This window comes from Trachemys scripta, chromosome 1, assembly GCF_013100865.1.
Source record: "Trachemys scripta elegans isolate TJP31775 chromosome 1, CAS_Tse_1.0, whole genome shotgun sequence".
NCBI classification, from domain to species: Eukaryota; Metazoa; Chordata; order Testudines; family Emydidae; genus Trachemys; species Trachemys scripta.
Genome location: NC_048298.1, coordinates 37,904,894 through 37,928,312, shown reverse-complemented (window position 1 = coordinate 37,928,312; position 23,419 = coordinate 37,904,894). Strand labels below are relative to the sequence as shown.

General features: G+C 41.9%; 1 protein-coding gene across 1 annotated transcript in view; it reads left to right on the top strand.

Annotated features, from left to right (window-relative positions):
- PLXNB2 (plexin B2) overlaps positions 1-23,419 on the top strand; it is a 346,449-nt gene that overhangs the window by 193,832 nt on the left and 129,198 nt on the right. Inside the window, exon 3 of the mRNA XM_034767793.1 lies at positions 12,265-12,346. Within this exon, the coding sequence (XP_034623684.1) occupies positions 12,345-12,346 (2 nt within the window). The 5' untranslated portion in view covers positions 12,265-12,344. The remainder of the gene's footprint in view (positions 1-12,264; positions 12,347-23,419) is intronic.

The following is a 23,419-nucleotide window of genomic DNA, read 5'->3' as shown; positions in this document are numbered from 1 at the left end:
ACTGAAAATCCTGAAATTCAATAGTAGTAAAAAGCAACAGAGGGTCCTGTGGCACCTTTGAGACTAACAGAAGTATTGGGAGCATAAGCTTTCGTGGGTAAGAACCTCACTTCTTCAGATGCAAATAATGGAAATCTCTAGAGGCAGGTATATATCAGTGTGGAGATAACGAGGTTAGTAAAATCAGGGAGGGTGAGGTGCTCTGCTAGCAGTTGAGGTGTGAACACCAAGGGAGGAGAAACTGTTTCTGTAGTTGGATAGCCATTCACAGTCTTTGTTTAATCCTGATCTGATGGTGTCAAATTTGCAAATGAACTGGAGCTCAGCAGTTTCTCTTTGGAGTCTGGTCCTGAAGTTTTTTTGCTGTAAGATGGCAACCTTTACATCTGCCATTGTGTGGCCAGGGAGGTTGAAGTGTTCTCCTACAGGTTTTTGTATATTGCCATTCCTGATATCTGACTTGTGTCCATTTATCCTCTTGCGTAGTGACTGTCCAGTTTGGCCAATGTACATAGCAGAGGGGCATTGCTGGCATATGATGGCATATATAACAATGCCATCCACAGCCTCAGAAACCACCCTGACATTATCATCAAAGAGGCTGATAAAGGAGGTGCTGTTGTCATCATGAACAGGTCTGACTACCAGAAGGAGGCTGCCAGACAACTCTCCAATACCCAATTCTACAGGCCACTTTCCTCAGATCCCACTGAGGAATACACTAAGAAACTACACCATCTACTCAGGACACTCCCTACACTAACACAGGAACAAATCAACATACCCTTAGAGCCCCGACCGGGGTTATTCTATCTACTACCTAAGATCCACAAACCTGGAAATCCTGGACGCCCCATCATCTCGGGCATTGGCACTCTCACTGAAGGACTGTCTGGATATGTGGACTCCCTACTCAGACCCTACGCCACCAGCACTCCCAGCTATCTCCGTGACACCACAGATTTCCTGAGGAAACTACAATGCATTGGTGACCTCCCAGAAAACACCATCCTAGCCACCATGGATGTAGAGGCTCTCTACACTAACATCCCACATACAGATGGAATACAAGCTGTCAGGAACAGTATCCCTGATGATGACACAGCACAACTTATTGCTGAGCTCTGTGACTTTATCCTCACGCACAATTATTTCAAATTTGGTGACAATATATACCTCCAGACCAGTGGCACCGCTATGGGCACCCGCATGGCCCCACAATATGCCAACATTTTTATGGCTGACCTGGAACAATGCTTCCTCAGCTCCCGTCCACTCATGCCCCTTCTCTACCTACGCTATATTGATGACATCTTCATCATCTGGACCCATGGGAAGGAGGCCCTGGAAGAATTCCACCATGCTTTCAACAGCTTCCACCCCACCATCAACCTCAGCCTGGACCAATCTACACGGGAGGTCCACTTCCTGGACACCACCGTACAAATAAGCGATGGCCACATTAACACCACCCTATACCGAAAACCAACCGACCGCTACGCCTACCTTCATGCCTTCAGCTTCCACCCCGGTCACACCACACGATCCATCGTCTACAGCCAAGCACTGAGGTACAATCGCATCTGCTCCAACCCCTCAGACAGAGACCAACACCTACAAGATCTTCACCAAGCATTCTCAAAACTACGATACCCACACAAGGAAATAAAGAAACAAATCAACAGAGCCAGACGTGTACCCAGAAGCCTCCTGCTACAAGACAGGCCCAGAAGAGAAACCAACAGAACTCCACTGGCCATCACCTACAGTCCTCAGCTTAAACCTCTCCAACGCATCATCAGTGATCTACAACCCATCCTGGACAATGATCCCTCACTTTCACAGACCTTGGGAGGCAGGCCAGTCCTCGCCCACAGACAACCTGCCAACCTTAAGCATATTCTCACCAGCAACCACGCACCGCACCATAACAACTCTAACTCAGGAACCAACCCATGCAACAAACCTCGATGCCAACTCTGCCCACATATCTACACCAGCAACACCATCACTGGACCTAACCAGATCAGCTACAACATCACCGGCTCATTCACCTGCACGTCCACTAATGTTATATATGCCATCATATGCCAGCAATGCCCCTCTGCTATGTACATTGGCCAAACTGGACAGTCACTACGCAAGAGGATAAATGGACACAAGTCAGATATCAGGAATGGCAATATACAAAAACCTGTAGGAGAACACTTCAACCTCCCTGGCCACACAATGGCAGATGTAAAGGTTGCCATCTTACAGCAAAAAAACTTCAGGACCAGACTCCAAAGAGAAACTGCTGAGCTCCAGTTCATTTGCAAATTTGACACCATCAGATCAGGATTAAACAAAGACTGTGAATGGCTATCCAACTACAGAAACAGTTTCTCCTCCCTTGGTGTTCACACCTCAACTGCTAGCAGAGCACCTCACCCTCCCAGATTTTACTAACCTCGTTATCTCCACACTGATATATACCTGCCTCTAGAGATTTCCATTATTTGCATCTGAAGAAGTGAGGTTCTTACCCACGAAAGCTTATGCTCCCAATACTTCTGTTAGTCTCAAAGGTGCCACAGGACCCTCTGTTGCTTTTTACAGATTCAGACTAACACGGCTACCCCTCTAATAGTAGTAAAGTAAGTCTTGCTGCAAACTATAGAAAGATTATAATGGAAGGGCAGAGTAAAGGTGGTTGTGCTGCACTTTTGAGTCTTATCCAGCCAGACAAAAAACCTTGTCTTGGCACATGCTGGGCTTTCCTTAACAGAATTTCATTATTTTCACTTTGAGTGGCTTAGCTATGAGTTGTATGGGACAGATTAAAAAAACTCATCAAAATTCAGTAAAAATTAGGATAGAAAAGCAGGGTCAATTGAAACTTGAAAACCAGAGGATTTAACTGGAGGAAGTGACTCAGTGGATTGAAGGGAGGATCTGATTGATCCACCGAAGTGAACAATTACACCATAAGTTGGGACAGTTACTGGAAGGAGACAGAGAGGAAGCTAAGGGCAGGTCTACACTATGAGGTTAAGTCGACCTAAGTTATGCAACTCCAGCTACGTATCTGGAATCGACAGCACTTAGGTTGACTTATTGCGGTGTCGACGGGAGAAACTCTTCTCGTTTCGGTGGAACTGATGGGAGAGCAATCTGCAGTCGATTTAGCGGGTCTTCACTACACCTGCTAAATTGACCCCCAGTGGATTGATTGCTGGAGTGTTGATCCATGCTAAGTGTAGACATACCCTAAGAGGAAAGCTGTGGAGCAAATGAGTCGAATGAATAGGAAGTGGACTAAGGTCAAAGAGGTAGAGAAAGGAAGCATGGAGAAGATTAACCACCAGGAGAGCAGCTGGGAACTGGAGCTGATGGTGATGGGAAGGGTATGTGGCTACTCTGGTGCTAGAATATAACAATTTAGTAGAAAGTTCATTAGAAACTTAAATACAATATGTTAAGAACAGGGGTGGCCAACCTGAGCCTGAGAAGGAGCCAGAATTTACCAATTTTCATTGCCAAAGAGCTACAGTAATACGTCATCAGCCCCCCCCAGCGCCTCCCGCCCACTTGCAGCCCTGCCGATCAGAATCTCCCCCTCCTTCCCCGCACCTGCCGATCAGCTGTTTTGTAGCATGCAGGAGGCTCGGAGTGGGAGGGAGAGGAGCGAGGCCATAGCAGGCTCAGGGGAAGGGGCAGAGTGGGGGCAGAGCCAGGGATTGAGCAGTAAGCACCTCCCAGCACATTGGAAAGTTGGCACCTGTAGCTCCAGCCCGGGAGTCGGTGCCTATACAAGGAGCCGCATATTAACTTCTGAAGAGCAGCATGTGGCTCCGGAGCCACAGATTGGCCATGCCTGGTTTAGACCCTTTTGGCTAAGCTCATGTTCAGTATCTGCTTAATGTCTGATACATCTGCTATTAGGAAATTTTATGTTTTGCCCTTATACAGACATGGACTCAGTCTGACAGGGCTTTCCTGTCTCTCCGAATATGAGGATCACTAGTTCAAAGTGAACGAAGTCTCAAGAATAGGCAAGTATATGGAAAACTACCAGCGCTGTTCAGTGTACCAGGCACGCTAACCAAATGGCCAGATAAAGGGTATGAAACAGTGTAAAAGTCTATATGACCTTGGGGAAGTTATTTGACCTCTCCATGTTTTGTGTCCTCATCTTTTAAAAGTAGATTATAGCCTGCGTCCAAGTCTATGAGTAAAAAGAATTGTATATAATCTATTGTTATCACTCATTATTACATTAGCAGAAGATTTAGTAGCCAGAGTTCCACATTTTGCTCCTTGTGGCTTCTGAAACCATTTTTCAAACTTCCAGCAACAGTTTTTGGGGGGCTGTCCTCCTAAGATTCAGCCTTGCCTCAGTGAAAGTCGCTTGTGCTCTGACATGATCTATCAGCCCCTGCTTCAACTCAAAGAGCATCTTATTTTGCAGTGCTAGAATAAGTTACTCTGCCAGGTATTTTATAGTACAGCAATTGCTCCTAGACTGCTTATATATTTTGACAGTGCTAACTACACTACCATGTGTGGTATTCTTCATCTTTTGATGTCCTGGAGAAAACTTGTTTGATAGAAAGGACAATGGTTGCATTATGGAGGACAAAGTTGGGCGCGATTAGTTATGTCAGAGTGAATATAGTCTGGGTAGATCGATCACATATGCTACTGGCACATGGATTTTGGTTTCTGGGAAGCTGGTTGCAAAGACCCTATGTCTTGTGGTACTTAGTGTATTTGTGAGGGGCAAGGTAATAAGAGCCCACAGCCTGCAGGGAGCCTACGTTACCATATCTACAGCTGAGCACCTTTCACATACTTCGCTGGAGGCTGAAATCCGAATATGAATGTCCAAGCTCCCTGTGTCACTTGCTCTTAAGATGTTGAAAAAGAGCTGTTGTGGCATGAACAAGAGTTTAAAAAAAAAATCTTGCAGCAGATGGTATCACCTGTACCCAGTTGAATCCAGCCAAAACAATCTGCCGCTGAGAGTGGAGAAGGCTGGAAACCTGATGACTCAGTTTGAGGAAGGAGGGAGTGAAGAGTAGCAATTCATAGATTCATAGATTATAGGACTGGAAGGGACCTCGAGAGGTCATCGAGTCCAGTCCCCTGCCCGCATGGCAGGACCAAATACTGTCTAGACCATCCCTGATAGACATTTATCTAACCTACTCTTAAATATCTCCAGAGACGGAGATTCCACAACCTCCCTAGGCAATTTGTTCCAGTGTTTAACCACCCTGACAGTTAGGAACTTTTTCCTAATGTCCAACCTAGACCTCCCTTGCTGCAGTTTAAACCCATTGTTTCTGGTTCTATCCTTAGAGGCTAAGGTGAACAAGTTCTCTCCCTCCTCCTTATGACACCCTTTTAGATACCTGAAAACTGCTATCATGTCCCCTCTCAGTCTTCTCTTTTCCAAACTAAACAAACCCAGTTCTTTCAGCCTTCCTTCATAGGTCATGTTCTCAAGACCTTTAATCATTCTTGTTGCTCTTCTTTGGACCCTTTCCAATTTCTCAACATCTTTTTTAAAATGCGGCACCCAGAACTGGACACAATACTCCAGCTGAGGCCTAACCAGAGCAGAGTAGAGCGGAAGAATGACTTCTCGTGTCTTGCTCACAACACACCTGTTAATGCATCCCAGAATCATGTTTGCTTTTTTTGCAACAGCATCACACTGTTGACTCATATTTAGCTTGTGGTCCACTATAACCCCTAGATCCCTTTCTGCCGTACTCCTTCCTAGACAGTCTTTTCCCATTCTGTATGTGTGAAATTGATTTTTCCTTCCTAAGTGGAGCACTTTGCATTTGTCTTTGTTAAACTTCATCCTGTTTACCTCAGCCCATTTCTCCAATTTGTCCAGATCATTTTGAATTATGACCCTGTCCTCCAAAGTAGTTGCAATCCCTCCCAGTTTGGTATCATCCGCAAACTTAATAAGCGTACTTTCTATGCCAATATCTAAGTCGTTGATGAAGATATTGAACAGAGCCGGTCCCAAAACAGACCCCTGCGGAACCCCACTCGTTACGCCTTTCCAGCAGGATTGGGAACCATTAATAACAACTCTCTGAGTACGGTTATCCAGCCAGTTATGCACCCACCTTATAGTAGCCCCATCTAATTTGTATTTGCCTAGTTTATCGATAAGAATATCATGCGAGACCGTATCAAATGCCTTACTAAAGTCTAGGTATACCACATCCACCGCTTCACCCTTATCCACAAGGCTCGTTATCCTATCAAAGAAAGCTATCAGATTGGTTTGACATGATTTGTTCTTCACAAATCCATGCTGGCTGTTCCCTATCACCTTACCACCTTCCAAGTGTTTGCAGATGATTTCCTTAATTACTTGCTCCATTATCTTCCCTGGCACAGAAGTTAAACTAACTGGTCTGTAGTTACCTGGGTTGTTTTTATTTCCCTTTTTATAGATGGGCACTATATTTGCCCTTTTCCAGTCTTCTGGAATCTCTCCCGTCTCCCATGACTTTCCAAAGATAATAGCTAGAGGCTCAGATACCTCCTCTATTAGCTCCTTGAGTATTCTAGGATGCATTTCATCAGGCCCGGGTGACTTGCAGGCATCTAACTTTTCTAAGTGATTTTTAACTTGTTCTTTTTTTATTTTATCCGCTAAACCTACCCCCTTCCCATTAGTATTCACTATGTTAGGCATTCCTTCAGACTTCTCGGTGAAGACCGAAACAAAGAAGTCATTAAGCATCTCTGCCATTTCCAAGTTTCCTGTTACTGTTTCTCCCTCTTCACTAAGCAGTGGGCCTACCCTGTCTTTGGTCTTTCTCTTGCTTCTAATGTATTGATAAAAAGTCGTCTTGTTTCCCTTTATTCCCGTAGCTAGTTTGATCTCATTTTGTGCCTTTGCCTTTCTAATCTTGCCCCTGCATTCCTGTGTTGTTTGCCTATATTCATCCTTTGTAATCTGTCCTAGTTTCCATTTTTTATATGACTCCTTTTTATTTTTTAGATCGTGCAAGATCTCATGGTTAAGCCAAGGTGGTCTTTTGCCACATTTTCTATCTTTCCTAACCAGCGGAATAGCTTGCTTTTGGGCCCTTAATAGTGTCCCTTTGAAAAACTGCCAACTCTCCTCAGTTGTTTTTCCCCTCAGTCTTGATTCCCATGGGACCTTACCTATCAGCTCTCTGAGCTTCCCAAAATCTGCCTTCCTGAAATCCATTGTCTCTATTTTGCTGTTCTCCCTTCTACCCTTCCTTAGAATTGCGAACTCTATGATTTCATGATCACTTTCACCCAGTCTGCCTTCTACTTTCACATTCTCAACGAGTTCCTCCCTATTTGTTAAAATCAAGTCTAGAACAGCTTCCCCCCTAGTAGCTTTTTCAACCTTCTGAAATAAAAAGTTGTCTCTAATGCAGTCCAAGAATTTGTTGGATAGTCTGTGCCCCGCTGTGTTATTTTCCCAACATATATCTGGATAGTTGAAGTCCCCCATCACCACCAAATCTTGGGCTTTGGATGATTTTGTTAGTTGCTTGAAAAAAGCCTCATCCACCTCTTCCACCTGGTTAGGTGGCCTGTAGTAGACTCCTAGCATGACATCTCCCTTGTATTTTGCCCCTTTAAGCCTAACCCAGAGACTCTCAACACTTCCGTCTCCTATGTCCATCTCTACCTCAGTCCAAGTGTGTACATTTTTAATATATAAGGCAACACCTCCTCCCTTTTTCCCCTGTCTGTCCTTCCTGAGCAAGCCTTACCCATCCACACCAACATTCCAATCATGTGTATTATCCCACCAAGTTTCAGTGATGCCAACAATGTCATAGTTGTATTTATTTATTAGCACTTCCAGTTCTTCCTGCTTATTCCCCATACATCTGGCACAAACCTTGAGCTTATCATGAAAGAGGCTTCTTATTTATTTTATAGATCACTAAATTACCTACAGTTTGGTGGAGACTTCTCTGGCACTGCTAGCTAGCAAATACAAACTAAAATGCTTGGGTGCTTGATATGTACTGTTACATTCTTTAAAAAGCAACAGAGGGTCCTGTGGCACCTCTGAGACTAACAGAAGTATTGGGAGCATAAGCTTTCGTGGGTAAGAACCTCACTTCTTCAGATGCAAGACATTGTTACATTCTTGTGATAGTTGACACATTTGCAGTCAACTTATCACATGCTAGTTTCTTTGGGTGCATTGGGAGGGATTTTCATAATAAATGGAGTTTGTGGTACTGCTGACAGTGTGTGTAAATTATCATTGAGGAAAGAGAGCCTTGTAGTTAAGATACAGGAGAACTGGGAGTTTGCAGATTTGGGTTTTATTTATAGGCTCTATCAAAGACTTCCGTGTAATCTTCAGCAAGTTGCTTAATCTCTCTGTTACTACAGTTTCCTCCATCTGTTACCGACTTCATGGGTAGTTGTAAAGCTAAATTCATAAATGTTTGTAAAGAGAGCCTTGAATGGAAGACAACTTGTAATTGCAAAGTGTGAGCTCTATTTCAACAAGATGAAAACTGTGACCCACCTGTTTGCTCACAAACCCTATCATTTTCCTTTTTTCTTGATTTTTAACATCACAGTCCTCCACATGATTCTGACACTAAAGTTGCGGGGCCTCCCCTTCCTTCACACATTCAAGATGTTGGTCTTTTCTCCACAAGATACTAAAATCGTCCCTTTGTCTGTCCTTGAGGCTAAAACACTTGCTAATGTCTTGCTTAGCTTCTGCCTTTGCTTACAACTTCGTCTTTTATGCCCATCCTGATTCCTGTGGTACTCAACTCCAGTCTATCCAGAACATCTAAAATCTTTTTTTTTTTTTTTTGCCTTTTCTGCTGCATCACACTCCTCCTCAAGTCTCTGTGTAAAGGTCACAATTCTCACCCCCTCCTTGAAGGGACTGCATCATTCTGCCCATGCTGACATCTCGGTTCTCAATTCTTGCATCTCCGCTCCTTTGCCCTCTTGCTGTAATGAAGGGCCCCTCGCCACTCTCTCTTTCAGGGCCGGTTCCAGGCACCAGCCGAGCAAGCTGGTGCTTGGGGCGGCAGATTGTACGAGGCGGCATTCCGCCCAATGCTAGGGCAGCACGGCCGCTTTTTTGTTGTTGTTGTTCAGCTCTGGCTGCCCTGTAGGGGGTGGCGGTGCGGAGGATGGGAGTGCCCTGCAGCAAGCCCAGCAGGGCAGCTGGCATCCTTCTCTCTAGCCGACCGGAGTGGCGCGGAGCCCAGGTGGCAGGCAACGCGGTGGGAGGGGCCGCATGGCAGCGCCCCACTGAAGCCCTGGCCGCCCCCTTCTCTCTCTCTCTCCCCCCGCCCCATCCCCCTCCCCGCGCTAGCGAGGGCACATCTGCAGCGCAGGGAGTCCCCGTGGCTCCGGCCGCACCACAGGGTGGTTTTTTTTGTTTGTTTTTGTTTTTCGCTTGGGGCGGCCAAAAAGCCAGAGCCGGCCCTGCTCTGTTTCATGCCGCCTTCTTGCTTGGAATGACCCCTCTAGCCCAGTGCATCAAGCATCCTTCTTTCAAATTCATATCCTTCTTTCTTCAGATTCAAACACTGAAGATCAGAAAGGTGCCCTGACTCAGCACCCCTGAGCAGGGCCGGCTCCAGGCACCAGCTTGGCAAGCAGGTGCTTGGGGCGGCTGCTCCGGATAGGGGCGGCACGTCCAGCTATTCGGTGGCAATTTGGCGGATGGTCCCTCACTCCCGCTCGTAGCGAAGGACCTTCCACCGAATAGCTTTTTTTTTTTTTTTTTTTTGGGCTGCTTGGGGCGGCCAAAACCCAGGAGCCGGCCCTGCCCCTGAGTTTGCCAAAGCATCTTTGTGTCTGATCTTTGTCTATTTTGATTGTAAGTTCCTTCAAAAAGGGATCAGATTTTCCTTTGTCTTGTATAGCTCTGAGCAAATTATTGGTACATCATAAAGAATAATAAAGTATTATCAGAGAATGGAAGTGGGGTTGGAAGAGATGAATTGTGTGTACCCTTAAATAGTGCTTATTACCATGGCAACTAGACACATGGAATGCAAAGAACATTAAACCCAGTCAAATTTTTTACAAAATAAATAAGTCTTAGGTGCCATGAAGCACACTGGACACTGGTGCTGACAAACCACCATGAAGCAAGACTTCCAAAGGTGAAGGCCTTCAACTAACACTCCTTGAGGGAGCTAGAGGTCAGCAAGCCATAGTCACAAACTCCGATACAGAGGTGAACTGGGGTGGGGAATGATTTGAATCTAGTAGCCTGGTTTAGGACTATGTCCAGGTTTGCTAGGGACAGTAGTTTCACAATCCTTTATTGCATATATTGGCATACACAGGACATTGCTTAAAGGGACATAAACTAATCTACAAAAACAACAAGGAGTCTGGTGGCACCTTAAAGACTAACAGATTTATTTGGGCATAAGCTTTCATGAGTAAAAACCTCACTTCTTCGGATGCATAGAGTGAAAGTTACAGATGCAGGCATTATATACTGACACATGGAGAGCAGGGAGTTACTTCGCAAGTGGAGAACCAGTGTTGACAGGGCCAATTCAATCAGGGTGGATGTAGTCCACTCCCAATAATAGATGAGGAGGTGTCAATTCCAGGAGAGGAAAAGCTGCTTCTGTAGTGAGCCAGCCACTCCCAGTCCCTATTCAAGCCCAGATTAATGGTGTTGAATTTGCAAATGAATTTTAGTTCTGCTGTTTCTTTTTGAAGTCTGTTTCTGAAGTTTTTTTGTTCAATGATAGTGACTTTTAAATCTGTAATAGAATGACCAGGGAGATTGAAGTGTTCACTTACTGGCTTGTGTATGTTACCATTCCTGATGTCCGATTTGTGTCCATTTATTCTTTTGCGGAGGGACTGTCCGGTTTGGCCAATGTACATGGCAGAGGGGCATTCCACCTGGACTTCAACAATTTCCACCCCACCATCAACCTCAACCTGGACCAGTCCACACAAGAGATCCACTTCCTGGACACTACAGTACAAATAAGTGATGGTCACATAAACACCACCCTATACCGGAAACCTACTGACCGCTATACGTTCCTACATGCCTCCAGCTTCCATCCAAGACACATCACACGATCCATTGTCTACAGCCAAGCCCTAAGATACAACCAAATTTGCTCCAACCCCTCAGACAGAGACAAACACCTACAAGATCTTTATCAAGCATTCGTAAAACTACAATACCCACCTGGGGAAGTGAGGAAACAGGTTGACAGAGCAAGACGGGTACCCAGAAATCACCTACTACAGGACAGGCCCAACAAAGACAATAACAGAACACCACTGGCCATCACATACAGCCCCCAGCTAAAACCTCTCAGCGCATTATTCACAATCTACAACCTATCCTGGAAAATGAAAAATCTACAACCTATCCTCACTCTCACAGACCTTGGGAGGCAGGCCAGTCCTCTCTTACAGACAACCCCCCAACCTGAAGCAAATACTCACCAGCAACTACACATCACACCACAGAAACACCAACCCGGGAACCTATCCCTGTAGCAAACCTCGTTGCCTACTCTGTCCCCATATCTACTCTGGCAACAGCATCAGAGGACCCAACCACATCAGCCACACCATCAGGGGCTCATTCACCTGCCCATCCACTAATGTCATATATGCCATCATGTGCCAGATTTCTTCCAAAACAGTCATCCTCTTCATATTCAAGTTGAACAGCCTAGTTTTACTTCCTTTTGACATCATTTTTATAATAGAGTAGTGGTCTTGAGTGCTAATGAGGCAGTATTTTATTTGCCCTTAGATGTCTAGGTGCTGTTTCCCCTCTACAAAGTATTCTGAAGCTGTCTGATCCTGCCAAGGTGCTGAGCACTTCAGACAATGGAAGGTGAGAGTGCTCAGGTTCTCCTAGAGTGCAGTCAGAACATACAAAACCCAATCCTTAATATAAAACATACATTCTTTCAGGTACTGTACCATATGAGTTCTCAATTCTTTAGTGATTAGTCATCTGTCTGCAATTAATTGTATGTCTGACTTGCCTGAGCCAGTATTGAGAGTGAACCCAGAGCAGTGCTCCATTTAGTCTTGGGATTCAAACTTATGGTACGGCAAAAATTTGTTTAAAAATAAATAAACTTGACTCTATATACTTTTTTTAAATACACGGTTCTGAACCATTACAGAACACCTTACATAAGTATTCCGAAGTGTAAGAAGAATAAATATAATGGATATTTTTGTAATTCTTTTCCTTGTTTTTCATAGGTAAAGGTGAAAAAGAAGAAGATTTAAAACTGTCCTGGAAAAGAACTAAGTGCAGTAAAGAAGAGTTAGTGAAAAAGTGAATGTAAGTATTTCAGTTTTTCACAAATAAAGTAGTTTATAACTGCTAGTGCTGTATGATCAGAAACCATAAAAATGATTTAGTAAACTAGCAGATGATGCCAAAATGAAGACCTAATTTTGAAATCCCAGTACATTTAATATTCCTATGGAACTTGGGGCTAATTTTGAGCACACCAAGAATGCTCAATCAGGACTTATGTGTTTTTTATTAATTGTAAAAAGATAAACTTTAAAAAATTTGTAGTCAGTACTCAACTTAAACTGTTACCATGATCTTGTTAGTGTTGTTAGCTATCCATGTCTGCTTGAACAAAGAGGCAATCTTGGGCTGTCAGTAAATGCCAGTTTTAAACAATCTGTTCAAACACCAGTTGGGCCCTGAGTCCTGTACTGTAGACCTATTTTCCATTTCAAATGGGATTTAGGTTTATTTTGCCCCATATGTAGTATCTATAGCTGTGTGTATTTTTGCACTGAAGATTTGGATTTAGAATACAAATTTCAGTGCAATGTTTTTCTATTTCATGGTAAGTAGAGTTTTCAATGCCTGAAGTTTCAGTCTGAGAGCATTACTGCCCTCTGGAAGTCATTTTTTCAAATCTAGAGGCAATTGTTTTCTAACAGTAAGCTAAGAACTCCAGTTAATATGTTAAATCCTTTTAAAAAATGTTATTACATCACCATCGGTGTATAGCCCATAATGATATTTCACAACTGTTATAGTTTTATTGCAATCTATATTGAGAGCATATACCATATTTTACTTCTCCTTGGTCTAGGAGTGTTTGATAATATTGTTACATACCTTACCTATGTAATAGCTATGATACCTTTTAATAGGTAGAATTAGAACGTGTTATCTGTGTGTCATAGACTCTCTGCTGCTAATGGAAGTTCTCCTTTTGCTTAAGTGTGCTTTTGGAACAGAAAGATCTGAGTGAGTTGTATCCTTGCTGTTACCATGGGAGGTTCTGAGTGGCTATAATGATAGTGATAACCATGCTGCCACAGATTTCTTCCAGTCTTTTTAATTTACTACATTTTCTCAACAGTCTCACCTTCTGTTTCCTATGGCTGCAAGTTTCTGTGAACTCATAAAATTACTAGCCTGTCAGTAGTGCAAAAACCATCAACCATCTATAGGAGGGCAACCTTGGCTTATGGGATTGTTGTTGTGTCTAGAAGTTATTGGGATCTACTTAAATTAAGTAGAGATTCAACAGGAAGGTATATAAGGTTCATTGATCATGTCTGCACCGAACAAATGTCCATACAGTGCTACCTGGTGCCTACTCTGCACATCGTCAGTCTAAGCTTCACTAGAGAAGTTGATGGTTGCAGGATCAAATCTTAAAAACCTCCTAACATGCAGTTAGTTAGTTAAAACCTGGAAGGATTTCCGAGGAGCTATCACTGGTTGTTCTGGTCCTGAAGATCTGGGGATGATGTCCCTAAGCAGGGCCGGCTCCAGGGTTTTGGCTGCCCCAAGCAGCCCCCCCCCCCCCCCAAAAGCTGCGATCGCGATCTGCGGCAGCAATTCGGCGGGAGGTCCTTTGCTCCCAGCGGGAGTGAGGGACCGTCTGCCGAATTGCCGCCGAATACCTGGACATGCCGCCCCTCTCTGGAGTGGCCGCCCCAAGCACCTGCTTGCCAGGCTGGTGCCTGGAGCCGGCCCCGTCCCTAAGGCATTACAATGACCCTGATTCAGCCAGTGATATTTTTTGAGAATCTAAGGATTTTTGAGTTGTGTGTAGTACTTTGCTCTTATGACTCACCGTCTAAATACCACAGTGATGTGTCTTACAAACACCAAAGCAAGATATATTTAATGAACATGTGGCAATAACTATACATTCAAACTTCCTGAAGTCTCGGGACGGGGGGCATGGGGAAGGGGGAACACTCTTGTATTGCAGTTGAACCAGCATGTTTGCATTATGATTGACTGAGTTGTTTTTCATGTCAGTCTCATCACTAAGTGCCCCATTTCACGTTTTTTTTCCCCCTTCTGTTTTCTCATGCTTATGCAGTAAGCAGAATCTTTTAAAGAAATAAACATGCAGCAGGGTATAGAGACATTTAGTATAGGATTTTAATTTCAAAATAGCTTACAAGTTAAAAATTGCCGTTCAAAATATATAAAACCTCATCTTCAGGAAATGAGTCATTTTATTCACACATCGAAACTCAGAGTATACAACAGCAAGCCGCTTTAAATTGATGGTTACCGTGTTGGCAAACTCTCTTGGTATATATGTTCCTCTGTCAATTTCAATAGAAAAACATACCAGTTAGTTAAATTAGTGTCAACATTTTTATCCGTTGTGGCAGAATTAATGTGATCTCTAATACATATTGTTTTTCATCTGTTTTAACTTTATGAACATACAGATTAAAGCTCTGAGTGGAAACATCATTTCTAATTTATATACGTGCCTTTGTACCAGTAATGCATTGCAATTAGAAGCATCTTCCTAAATTTTGAGTTCTTTGTCAGATACTAATCCCGCAGTGTCTCAGGGTACGTCTTCACTACCCGCCAGATTGGCGGGTAGTAATCGATCCATCGGGGATCAATATATCGCGTCTCGTTAAGACGCGATATATCAATCCCCGAACGCGCTCCCCGTCGACTCCAGAACTCCACCGGAGCGAGCGACAGTAGCACAGTCGACGGGGGAGCCGCGGCCGTCGATCCCGCGCCGTGTGGACCCCCAGGTAATTCGATCCTAGATACTTCGACTTCAGCTATGCTATTCGCGTAGCTGAAGTTGTGTATCTTAGATCGATCCCCCCCCAGTGTAGACCAGCCCTAAGAGATTGGGATAGCACTGGATTAGCAGATATATGGAGTGGGACGATGCCTCTTTATAGCAACTATTTTTAAAAGACTTAATTATTTTGTATTCCTATGGTACCTAGAGGCACAGAACACCCAGAATGGATTTGTGCAATAAAAATGATTTTTTTTGGCACAGAAATGTGGAAAAACTATATGAAACACATTAAGATTGAAGCACGTTATATTAATTTGGCATTGCAGTTGAATTGTTTTGTTACTCCAAAAATACTTTTAAGCATTTGTGCTTCCAAATACTTTATTAGTCAAACTGGAACCAAAAGGTGGGAGAAATTTTGCTTCATTGCTTTCCCCTCACAGCTGAATTAGATGGTGGAAGGAAGAGAGGGGAGGAAGGGCAACAACAGTAAAACTAGGTTGTGTGGGGAGAGATGGAAAGACAGAAGGGGACAGGAAGGTGGTAATTGCACTGGGACATGTTAATTATGCAGAGTGAAGGGGATTGTCAATGTGGGAGGATGGAATGGGACAGTGCACATGGGGCTGCGGAAGCAGAAAGCATGCAAGGAGCCAAAAGATCAGACTGACTAGATTTAAACCGCGCGTGGGGGGGGGGGACGACACGCGAATTGAGACACTTGAATTTGACTCCCCCCCACCCCCCAAAGGCAAATACTGTGCAGTCCTGTACTATTTTAAATGTAGACTACTAAAAAGGGGGAAGTTTAAAAAAAATGATTTGACAAGGTAAGAACTGTTTCTGTGCTTGTTTCATTTAAATTAAGTCATAGTGAAGTTTGAAAGCTGTACTAAGTCAATGTTCAGTTGTAAACTTTTGAAAGGACCATACTGTTTTGTTCAGAGTTGCATTTCAGAGTTATGAACAACCTCCATTCCCGAGGTGTTTGTAACTCTGAGGTTCTGCTGTATGTCTATATTGCAGCTGGGAGTGAGCCTCCCTGCCTGGGTAGACAGACTTCCACTAGTGGGGCTTGAGTTAGCGTGCTAACGTGGATGTTGTGGCTTGGGTGGCCCATAAGCTTATGGACTCTATGTATTAAATGAGACCGGGATCCAGTGTAAAAAATTGTATATGATCATGTAATTAAGAACTGTATCATAATGCTTATGCACTCAGATTCCAGAACACTTTTTTTTTATATTTTAAGGAATAAATTTGTCTGTCTTGAGATGTAGAAGATCTGCACATTAATCTTTTACTTTCTGGTATTCCTGCCAAATAACCTACCACAGTATTTACTTTGTACAATTTAATATCGAGGAGACAGTAATGTAAATTCTTAGCATTTTAGGAGAGCTGTGGCATCAAGTTCAACTTCAAAATATCAGCCCACCAGAATGCTTAATAACATTTTGATCTTCAAGAGTGGTCTCACAATATTAGCTAATCCTCACAGAACACCTGTCAGGTAAGTATTATTTATAGATGAGGAAACTGAAGCAGTATTTAAAGCCAGCATTTTCAAAGTTGGGTGCTGAAGATTAGGCGACTAACTAACTAGCTTGATTGTCAGAGGGGATGGACACCCTTAGCTGTCATAGACTTCAATTGGAGCTCCAAGTGTTTGCACACCTGAAATTCAGGCCGGTTATTTTGATACCTCAATATGAATTTAGGCTCTAAATCTGAGGCCCCAAGGTTTGGGAGTGTTGACCAAAGTGAGTGGCCCAGGGCCAAAGAGGGAGCCTGTTAGATCCAAGACTGCAATTCAGGAGTTCTTGGTTCCCAGGGGCTCAAGGCCTTGGGCCCGCACCCCTTTTCATAGCATCAGGCAAAGAATTCTTGTTGGAGCAGCAAAAGGAATGAGGAATGTGCACAAAAGAGGCAAGTCTGGGAGGGTCTTCCTTTGAAGATTTTATTGAGCAGGGGGTGTGTGAGGGCTGTGTAAAGGGGGAAAGGTGCTTGAATTTGTAAGGCAAATATAATGGCAGTTAATTTGCCCACCTCCCACTGTTAGTTTCATTAATAATGTGAGTTACCTTGTTATTTCTGATGTACTTTCTGCTCCTCTTTCCCCGTTCTGTTACACAGTCAGCACAGTGGCATAATTGGGCGGGAGAACAAATTTGCCATTCTGTTTGGCCATAACAAAAAAAGAGCATTGGGATATTAAATGAGCAATATGTCCCATTCAGCATGCTGTTTAATGTATTGCTAAGCACAATTTTAGTTCAAATGTGGAATTTATTTTCAAGTGCATTGTTTTGTCATGTAAGCGTATTATATACCTGTTTGCTTTCTGAAATTCTGTGTATTATACAGTGCCTTTGTACTGGTGAGTGACACACTGAGCTTACAGTGCTACAGCATTCCCTTCTCACTACTGCAGAGCACGTGGGAAACTAAACAAAACTGCAGCAAAAGGCTTTTGGCTGATAGGAATTGTTACATAGGGGAGGGGAAAACCTAGAGTACAAAGAAAGAGTCTCAACTGATTGAACAGCACAGAGCAGGCACATACAGCTGAAGTAATAGACGGCATTGTCTGGATTTCAAATTCAGAGAACTTCATTGCTGCTTTGGTCCTACTTGGAGAGAATAAATGCTACTGCCAGGAACAAAGCCCAAAACAGAGGGGGAGAAAAGGATGAAAAAGGAGAAAATGATGACTCACACCCCCATCTCAATCCCCAGTAGAGCGCTCAGCTCTCCCCCACCAGTGGCCATGTGTTCTGGTTTTATAAATAACTAAGTATTTGAAATGTTCAGCGTAGGCTGGGTGTGCATTGATACCGTATTAGAAGAATGCAGGCATCTTCAGAAAAATGCTAAAGCAAAATTAAACTCTAGTTTATTTTTGGACTGGATTGTGTCATCCTATAGGAATATTTGGAGAGGAACAAAGCAAAACTAAGCCTCCATAGTGTTCAAGAAACCATCTAGAAAACTGTGGGCACACTAGAATAGAATTTAAGATCAGTCTCGTAGGTTACTATTTTAAAGCTGAACCACAGCTTTTCTGGTTCTCATTTTGTTGTGGCTTCACTGAACAATTTCTATTTAATGCACCACATATTTCCTTTCCCCCTTAAATGTGAGTGAATAAAAATCTGCTATTTTTATCTGCCACAAAGTAATCTTTAGATAACATGAGAGAGAGAGTACTGACGCCACGTTTCCGATTAGCTACTGATGTCTACTGAATATTAAATAATAAAAAAAAGTATGGTATATAGCTAAACAGCCTTTAAAGAGTCCATCTGTGAAAAATAATCAATGACATTAATTCTAGATCCTCAAAATATATCTTCAAAAAAGCCCTAATTTATAGATCCTTTGGAAGATTGGGATTTTCAGGTTACAGTGCAAATTTGGGAAATCTAGTGTATTTCATTTTTTTTACTACAGTGATTTAAGCAATTGTTTGATATGAACAGATGTGAACTGAAACACTGTAATTATAAATCAAAACCGCTTACATTAACATGTCAGTTTGTTTTCAATGTACCCCTTCTACTGCTCTCTACCTTTACCACCACTACTTTTGTGCTAACGAATGTGAAAAAATGCCCTGGGCTCTCAGGATTTTTATGCTGTTTGTATGAATATATTTGTAAAAGCCAATGTGATTTTATTTTCTCCACTTGCAGACTGTAAATTAGTGTTTATGAACTGTGAAATATATTAACATTTAGTTCAGTTCAGTTTATATTTAATAATTAAAATCCTCATTTATTAGGGCAGAAATAGGGATTAAATAATATTAGTCTCCTTTGTAATTTTATGCCAAACTCAATGTAAGTACTAGTCAAGTAAATCATTTAATATTGACCTTAAATGTGTTCATAAAAAAGACCCTGTTTTGAATTTAGATACTTTTTTGTACGTTAATGTTTTTTTATATTTGACTCTTCTGTTACTATAACCTTTAATTTGACTTTGCAAAGTATGATAAATTAATGACCCCAACAGAGGAAATAAAGATCTAGATTTAAATACCAGCCTTTTTATTAGAGGTCAGCCTCTAAAAAGGTTTTTTTGTTAAGTTATTTAAAAATGATACATAGTATATAAGCTGGTTTACATTTGGTTGCTTTCCCCAGAATGACATGAGTTCCATTTGTGGCTAGCTCAAATTAACACAAAGCAGAATCACAGTCTGTAGGAACTTTTGAGTTGGGAGTTACGATGTTACACAATGTTTATGAAATAAACAGTTTTTTTTAAAATGTCTAGAAATATCCAGACAACTCTTTAAAAAATATGGTGGCTGATCACATTTAGACATGTGAGGTCTGGGTAAAACTAACTTTTGTTTTCAAAGCATGCTGGGGTTTTTTCAATACGAGGAAGGAGGGCTTTCTACGTAGGTGTAGCTTGAAGAAATAGATCGGTTTGGGACCATGGCTGATCTTAGGTGATCACCTTAGGTTTCTTTCTGAAAGAAGTTTTCTTTGTGGAAATGTACTCACAAATTATGACACCTGTCGCCATGATAGCTTAAGTGTTGGACAACAATTACAGTCGAATTTAGCATGCCTATGCGGGGGATATATTTTGACTCCCTGCTCTCCTCCTTTTTCTCCTCCTCCCTTTTTTTGATGTGGTGCATTCTTTTATGACTGTCTTCTACTCTCTCCACACTCCTATGGTGGAGAACTCCTGTGATGACAAGGGATGGAGATGCCATTTCCAGGGAAGGCTTTATTGGGGAAATAGGGCTGGGGTTTAGACTTGAATGTAGTCTTCCATGTTTGGGGCACACTACTAAGAAAGCTCTGCCCTATGTGCCTTAAATCTTGTCTAGGACAGGTAGTCTGTGATGGTATGTCTACACTGCATTTGGGATTCAGCCTTACAGCCTGGGGAGACCCATTCATGCTAGCAGGGCCCAAGCTAGTGCACTAAAATAGTAGACTATTCTTCTCTCAAGCCTAGAGCTGCAACATTTACATTGCTATTTTTAATGTGCTAACTTGAGCCCAGTTACTGCGAGTCTGTTGACCTGGCGTGGGAGGCTTGCTGCCAGCTGCAGTTTAAACATACCCCAAGAGCCTGGGTCTGTCCCATTAATGGCATTGTAGATCAGGACTGAGTATAACATTCAGTCTGAAAATAGATTGCTAGTGAAGTTTGTAGAGCACTGATGTCATGTGTTCACATCTGCTTTTGTTAGACATTAAGTGTGCTGCCAGGGTGGATTGATTTAAATCAACAATTTTAATCTTGATTTAAATCAGCAAGCAGGAAACCTTGATTTAAATGAGAAATTTTAATTGAGTTTTGCATTTGTACTCGTACTTTTTAGATATTTTCCTAAAGATTGATTTTTTTGTTGGTTGGTAACCATTAAAGCATGTTGATTTGCAACGAAATATTACCTAAATGTGGTGCTTTTTTGCTAGCCAAGAGGTTACATTGTATCTATACCTATTTATTAAAGCAGTTATGTAGCTTAACTAACACTTACTCAGATTTAATTTTTACATTTTTATTATGTTAGAAAATAGTGAATAATGCATTTCTTGTTTGTTAGATTAATTTTTTTACTTGTGATTTGTGTCAAGCTCTGTTTGGCTGGAAATTTAAATTCAATTAAGAATGCACAAAAATAGTATTTTTTTATGTAATAAAAAAACTACTTTATGTGCTGGATGCAAACTTTTTTCCTCATCTATACCTGTTTTTCATTTAAAACTTTTTTATTAAACAATGTAAGTATTACTGTAGTTAGTGAATTGAAGTGATTGTTTCTGCTAACCATGTGTTTAAGGATTTTAGAACTAGTAGAGCTCATCCTCTTACACCTAGTTTTTGTTCATAGATTGGAAGAGACCAAGCTTTCTTGCTTTCAACTTCAGATTGGTTTTTAACTTTGAATGATCTAGTCATTGAGCTCAACTAGATGAATAAACTGAAACAAAGAAGAAATTCTCTCTTCACCTGCAGAAGAGGCTTCTGCTCTCAAAAGCTGGTTTAGCACTTTAAAAAATGATTAGCTTGGTTCCAGGTGATTATCAAGTGACTTCTCTAAGTTTATTGGTTTGATTTTCCTTAGTTTTGCCAGCAAATATGTGCTGCTTTAATATTATTTCTGGTATTTAATTAAAATTATTTTAATAGATTGTAATAAATTTAGGGCTTAACAAAGGTTGTCAACTTAGAATTTAATTTTTAATGTTTGTTTTAAAAAGAACCTGTATTTAATTTAAATTTTAAAAACTTTGATTTTTGTCCACCCCACATGCTGCAGCTGCATCAATTGCAGTTTTATAGTTGCACTCGTATTCTTACCCTGATGATTCATAATGGAAAATTCCTAATCTAAGAGGAAGGGATGGAGTCTCTTGATTAATCAAAGTTAGTTCCTCACCACTGATGCAGTTGTGTCTAGCTATCTTATCTTAATGATTAGGTCAAATGCCCTCAAATTTAAATAGTAGCAAACAGACCTATTTAATATAGTTAATGTCAAGAAGAAGAAATAATAAAAATCCTTTCTAGACAGCATTAGCTAGGATGCTTGATAAAAAGATTGGGAGAAACTCATAGACCTTAAGGTCAGAAGGGACCATCATGATCATCTAGTCTGACCTCCTGCACATTGCAGGCCAAAGAACCTCACCCACTCACTCCTGCAATAGACCCCTAATCTCTGGCTGAGTTACTGAAGTCCTCAACTCATGATTTAAAGATTTCAAGTAACAGAGAATCCACCATTTACACTCGGAACTGTCTGGGCTTGATTGACTCTCTGCTCTGCACTGGCTTCCACTTCATCACAGAGCCTCTGAAGGTAGAAAGACAGCCAGCGGGAATCTGCACTGGAACAAAGCAATTCAAACTTTGCCTCAGGGGCCTACAGCAGGCCAAAGCTAACTAGTGAAGGTGTGGGGTCAGAGCAACCAAGGGATGTGCTGATTCACTGCCTTCGTGGGCAGTTTGCAGTCCTTGTCCCAGCTGATTCAAATCAGGCCCAGTGTATTTAAACTTACCTTGAGCTGACAAAATATTAGCTGGTATAATTGTGACAGATGGCCTACCTCTGTTTGCATGATAAAGTATTACCAAAGAAGTTCCATATGAAGTAGTTAACTCTACAAAAGAGAAGTTAATGGATAAGGAGAAATGGAACAGCCATGGGGACCCTAAAAGTCCCCCTAGATACACTAATGGAAATCTAGAGTTGAAAGGGTGCCAAGTACCAGGAAGGAGAAAACAAGTAGCTGGCATAAACTGGGAGTTAGACTGATACTTTGTAGAGTATTTCCTAATGACCATGTATGTATGTGACACGATTTAAAAGAAACAAATGTCCAAAACCAAATATATTGTCTCACTGTTGCAAAGGTAGTCATCTCCCATGAAAAGGAGGAGAGTGTATAATGGGTGGACATGGCACTTAAGTGTTTTCTTTGACAAGTGTGAGAGACCGCACTTCTGCTCTAAGTCCAGGTAACCTCATATTCTATAAATTTAATTGTAGCATCATTCTAGCTGTGTTGCATGGAAGTGTTTAAGTATGTTTATTTTATCATTTGCTCTCATTTTGGTAAAATCTCATATAAAACCAGTTTAAGAAGAATTAAAATGTGTGCCTGTGCTGGCTGGGCAAGTTGCTGCCTGACTCACTTCAAGAAACAAAACTCTGACCTTGTGGGAAGATAGTGGAAAGCCTAGATATGTGTCAGGCTGTGACATTCCTCTGGAGACTACAAAACAGCTGGGGAAAGTGACTGTGGTCACAGAGAGGGCTCAGTAATTGCGGGAGCACAAGTCATTGTTACAATATCTTCTTATACATTTCTTTTTTAGCTTTGATGCACTGTTTGTTGAAAAGACACTTGCAACCTTATTCAGCCACGTTTTTTGTCCCCCTCCCCCCCCCTTTTTTTTTTTAAACTACAGTTTTAAAATTTCACTATGTATTAACTACTTTGCCAAGGAAGGTAGTGTGATAGCCTGCGTGGTTAGTGCTTACACTTCCCAGCACTGACGTTTGCAGTTTGTATTTTATAATACTGTTGCATATGAGCAGTGTGCTGTGTTGTGATCAAGGACCTGGGAAGAATATGGAGAGTAGAATCTTTGCTTAAGGCTGTGACCTTGGGGTACACATCAGATCACGGAGCTGTTAGACTGCAGGTGTTAGACTTCTCTAAGATCTTCATTTTTGCTTCATATCATTCTCCTGTACTGGGAAATGCCTAAGCTTTTAAGAGGTGTAAACCCATACAAATTGTAATCATAAATGCAAATTTTATTAAAATTGTTTCTCTGTCAGTGTGTGAGGGTTCTCTGTAAATTGGATT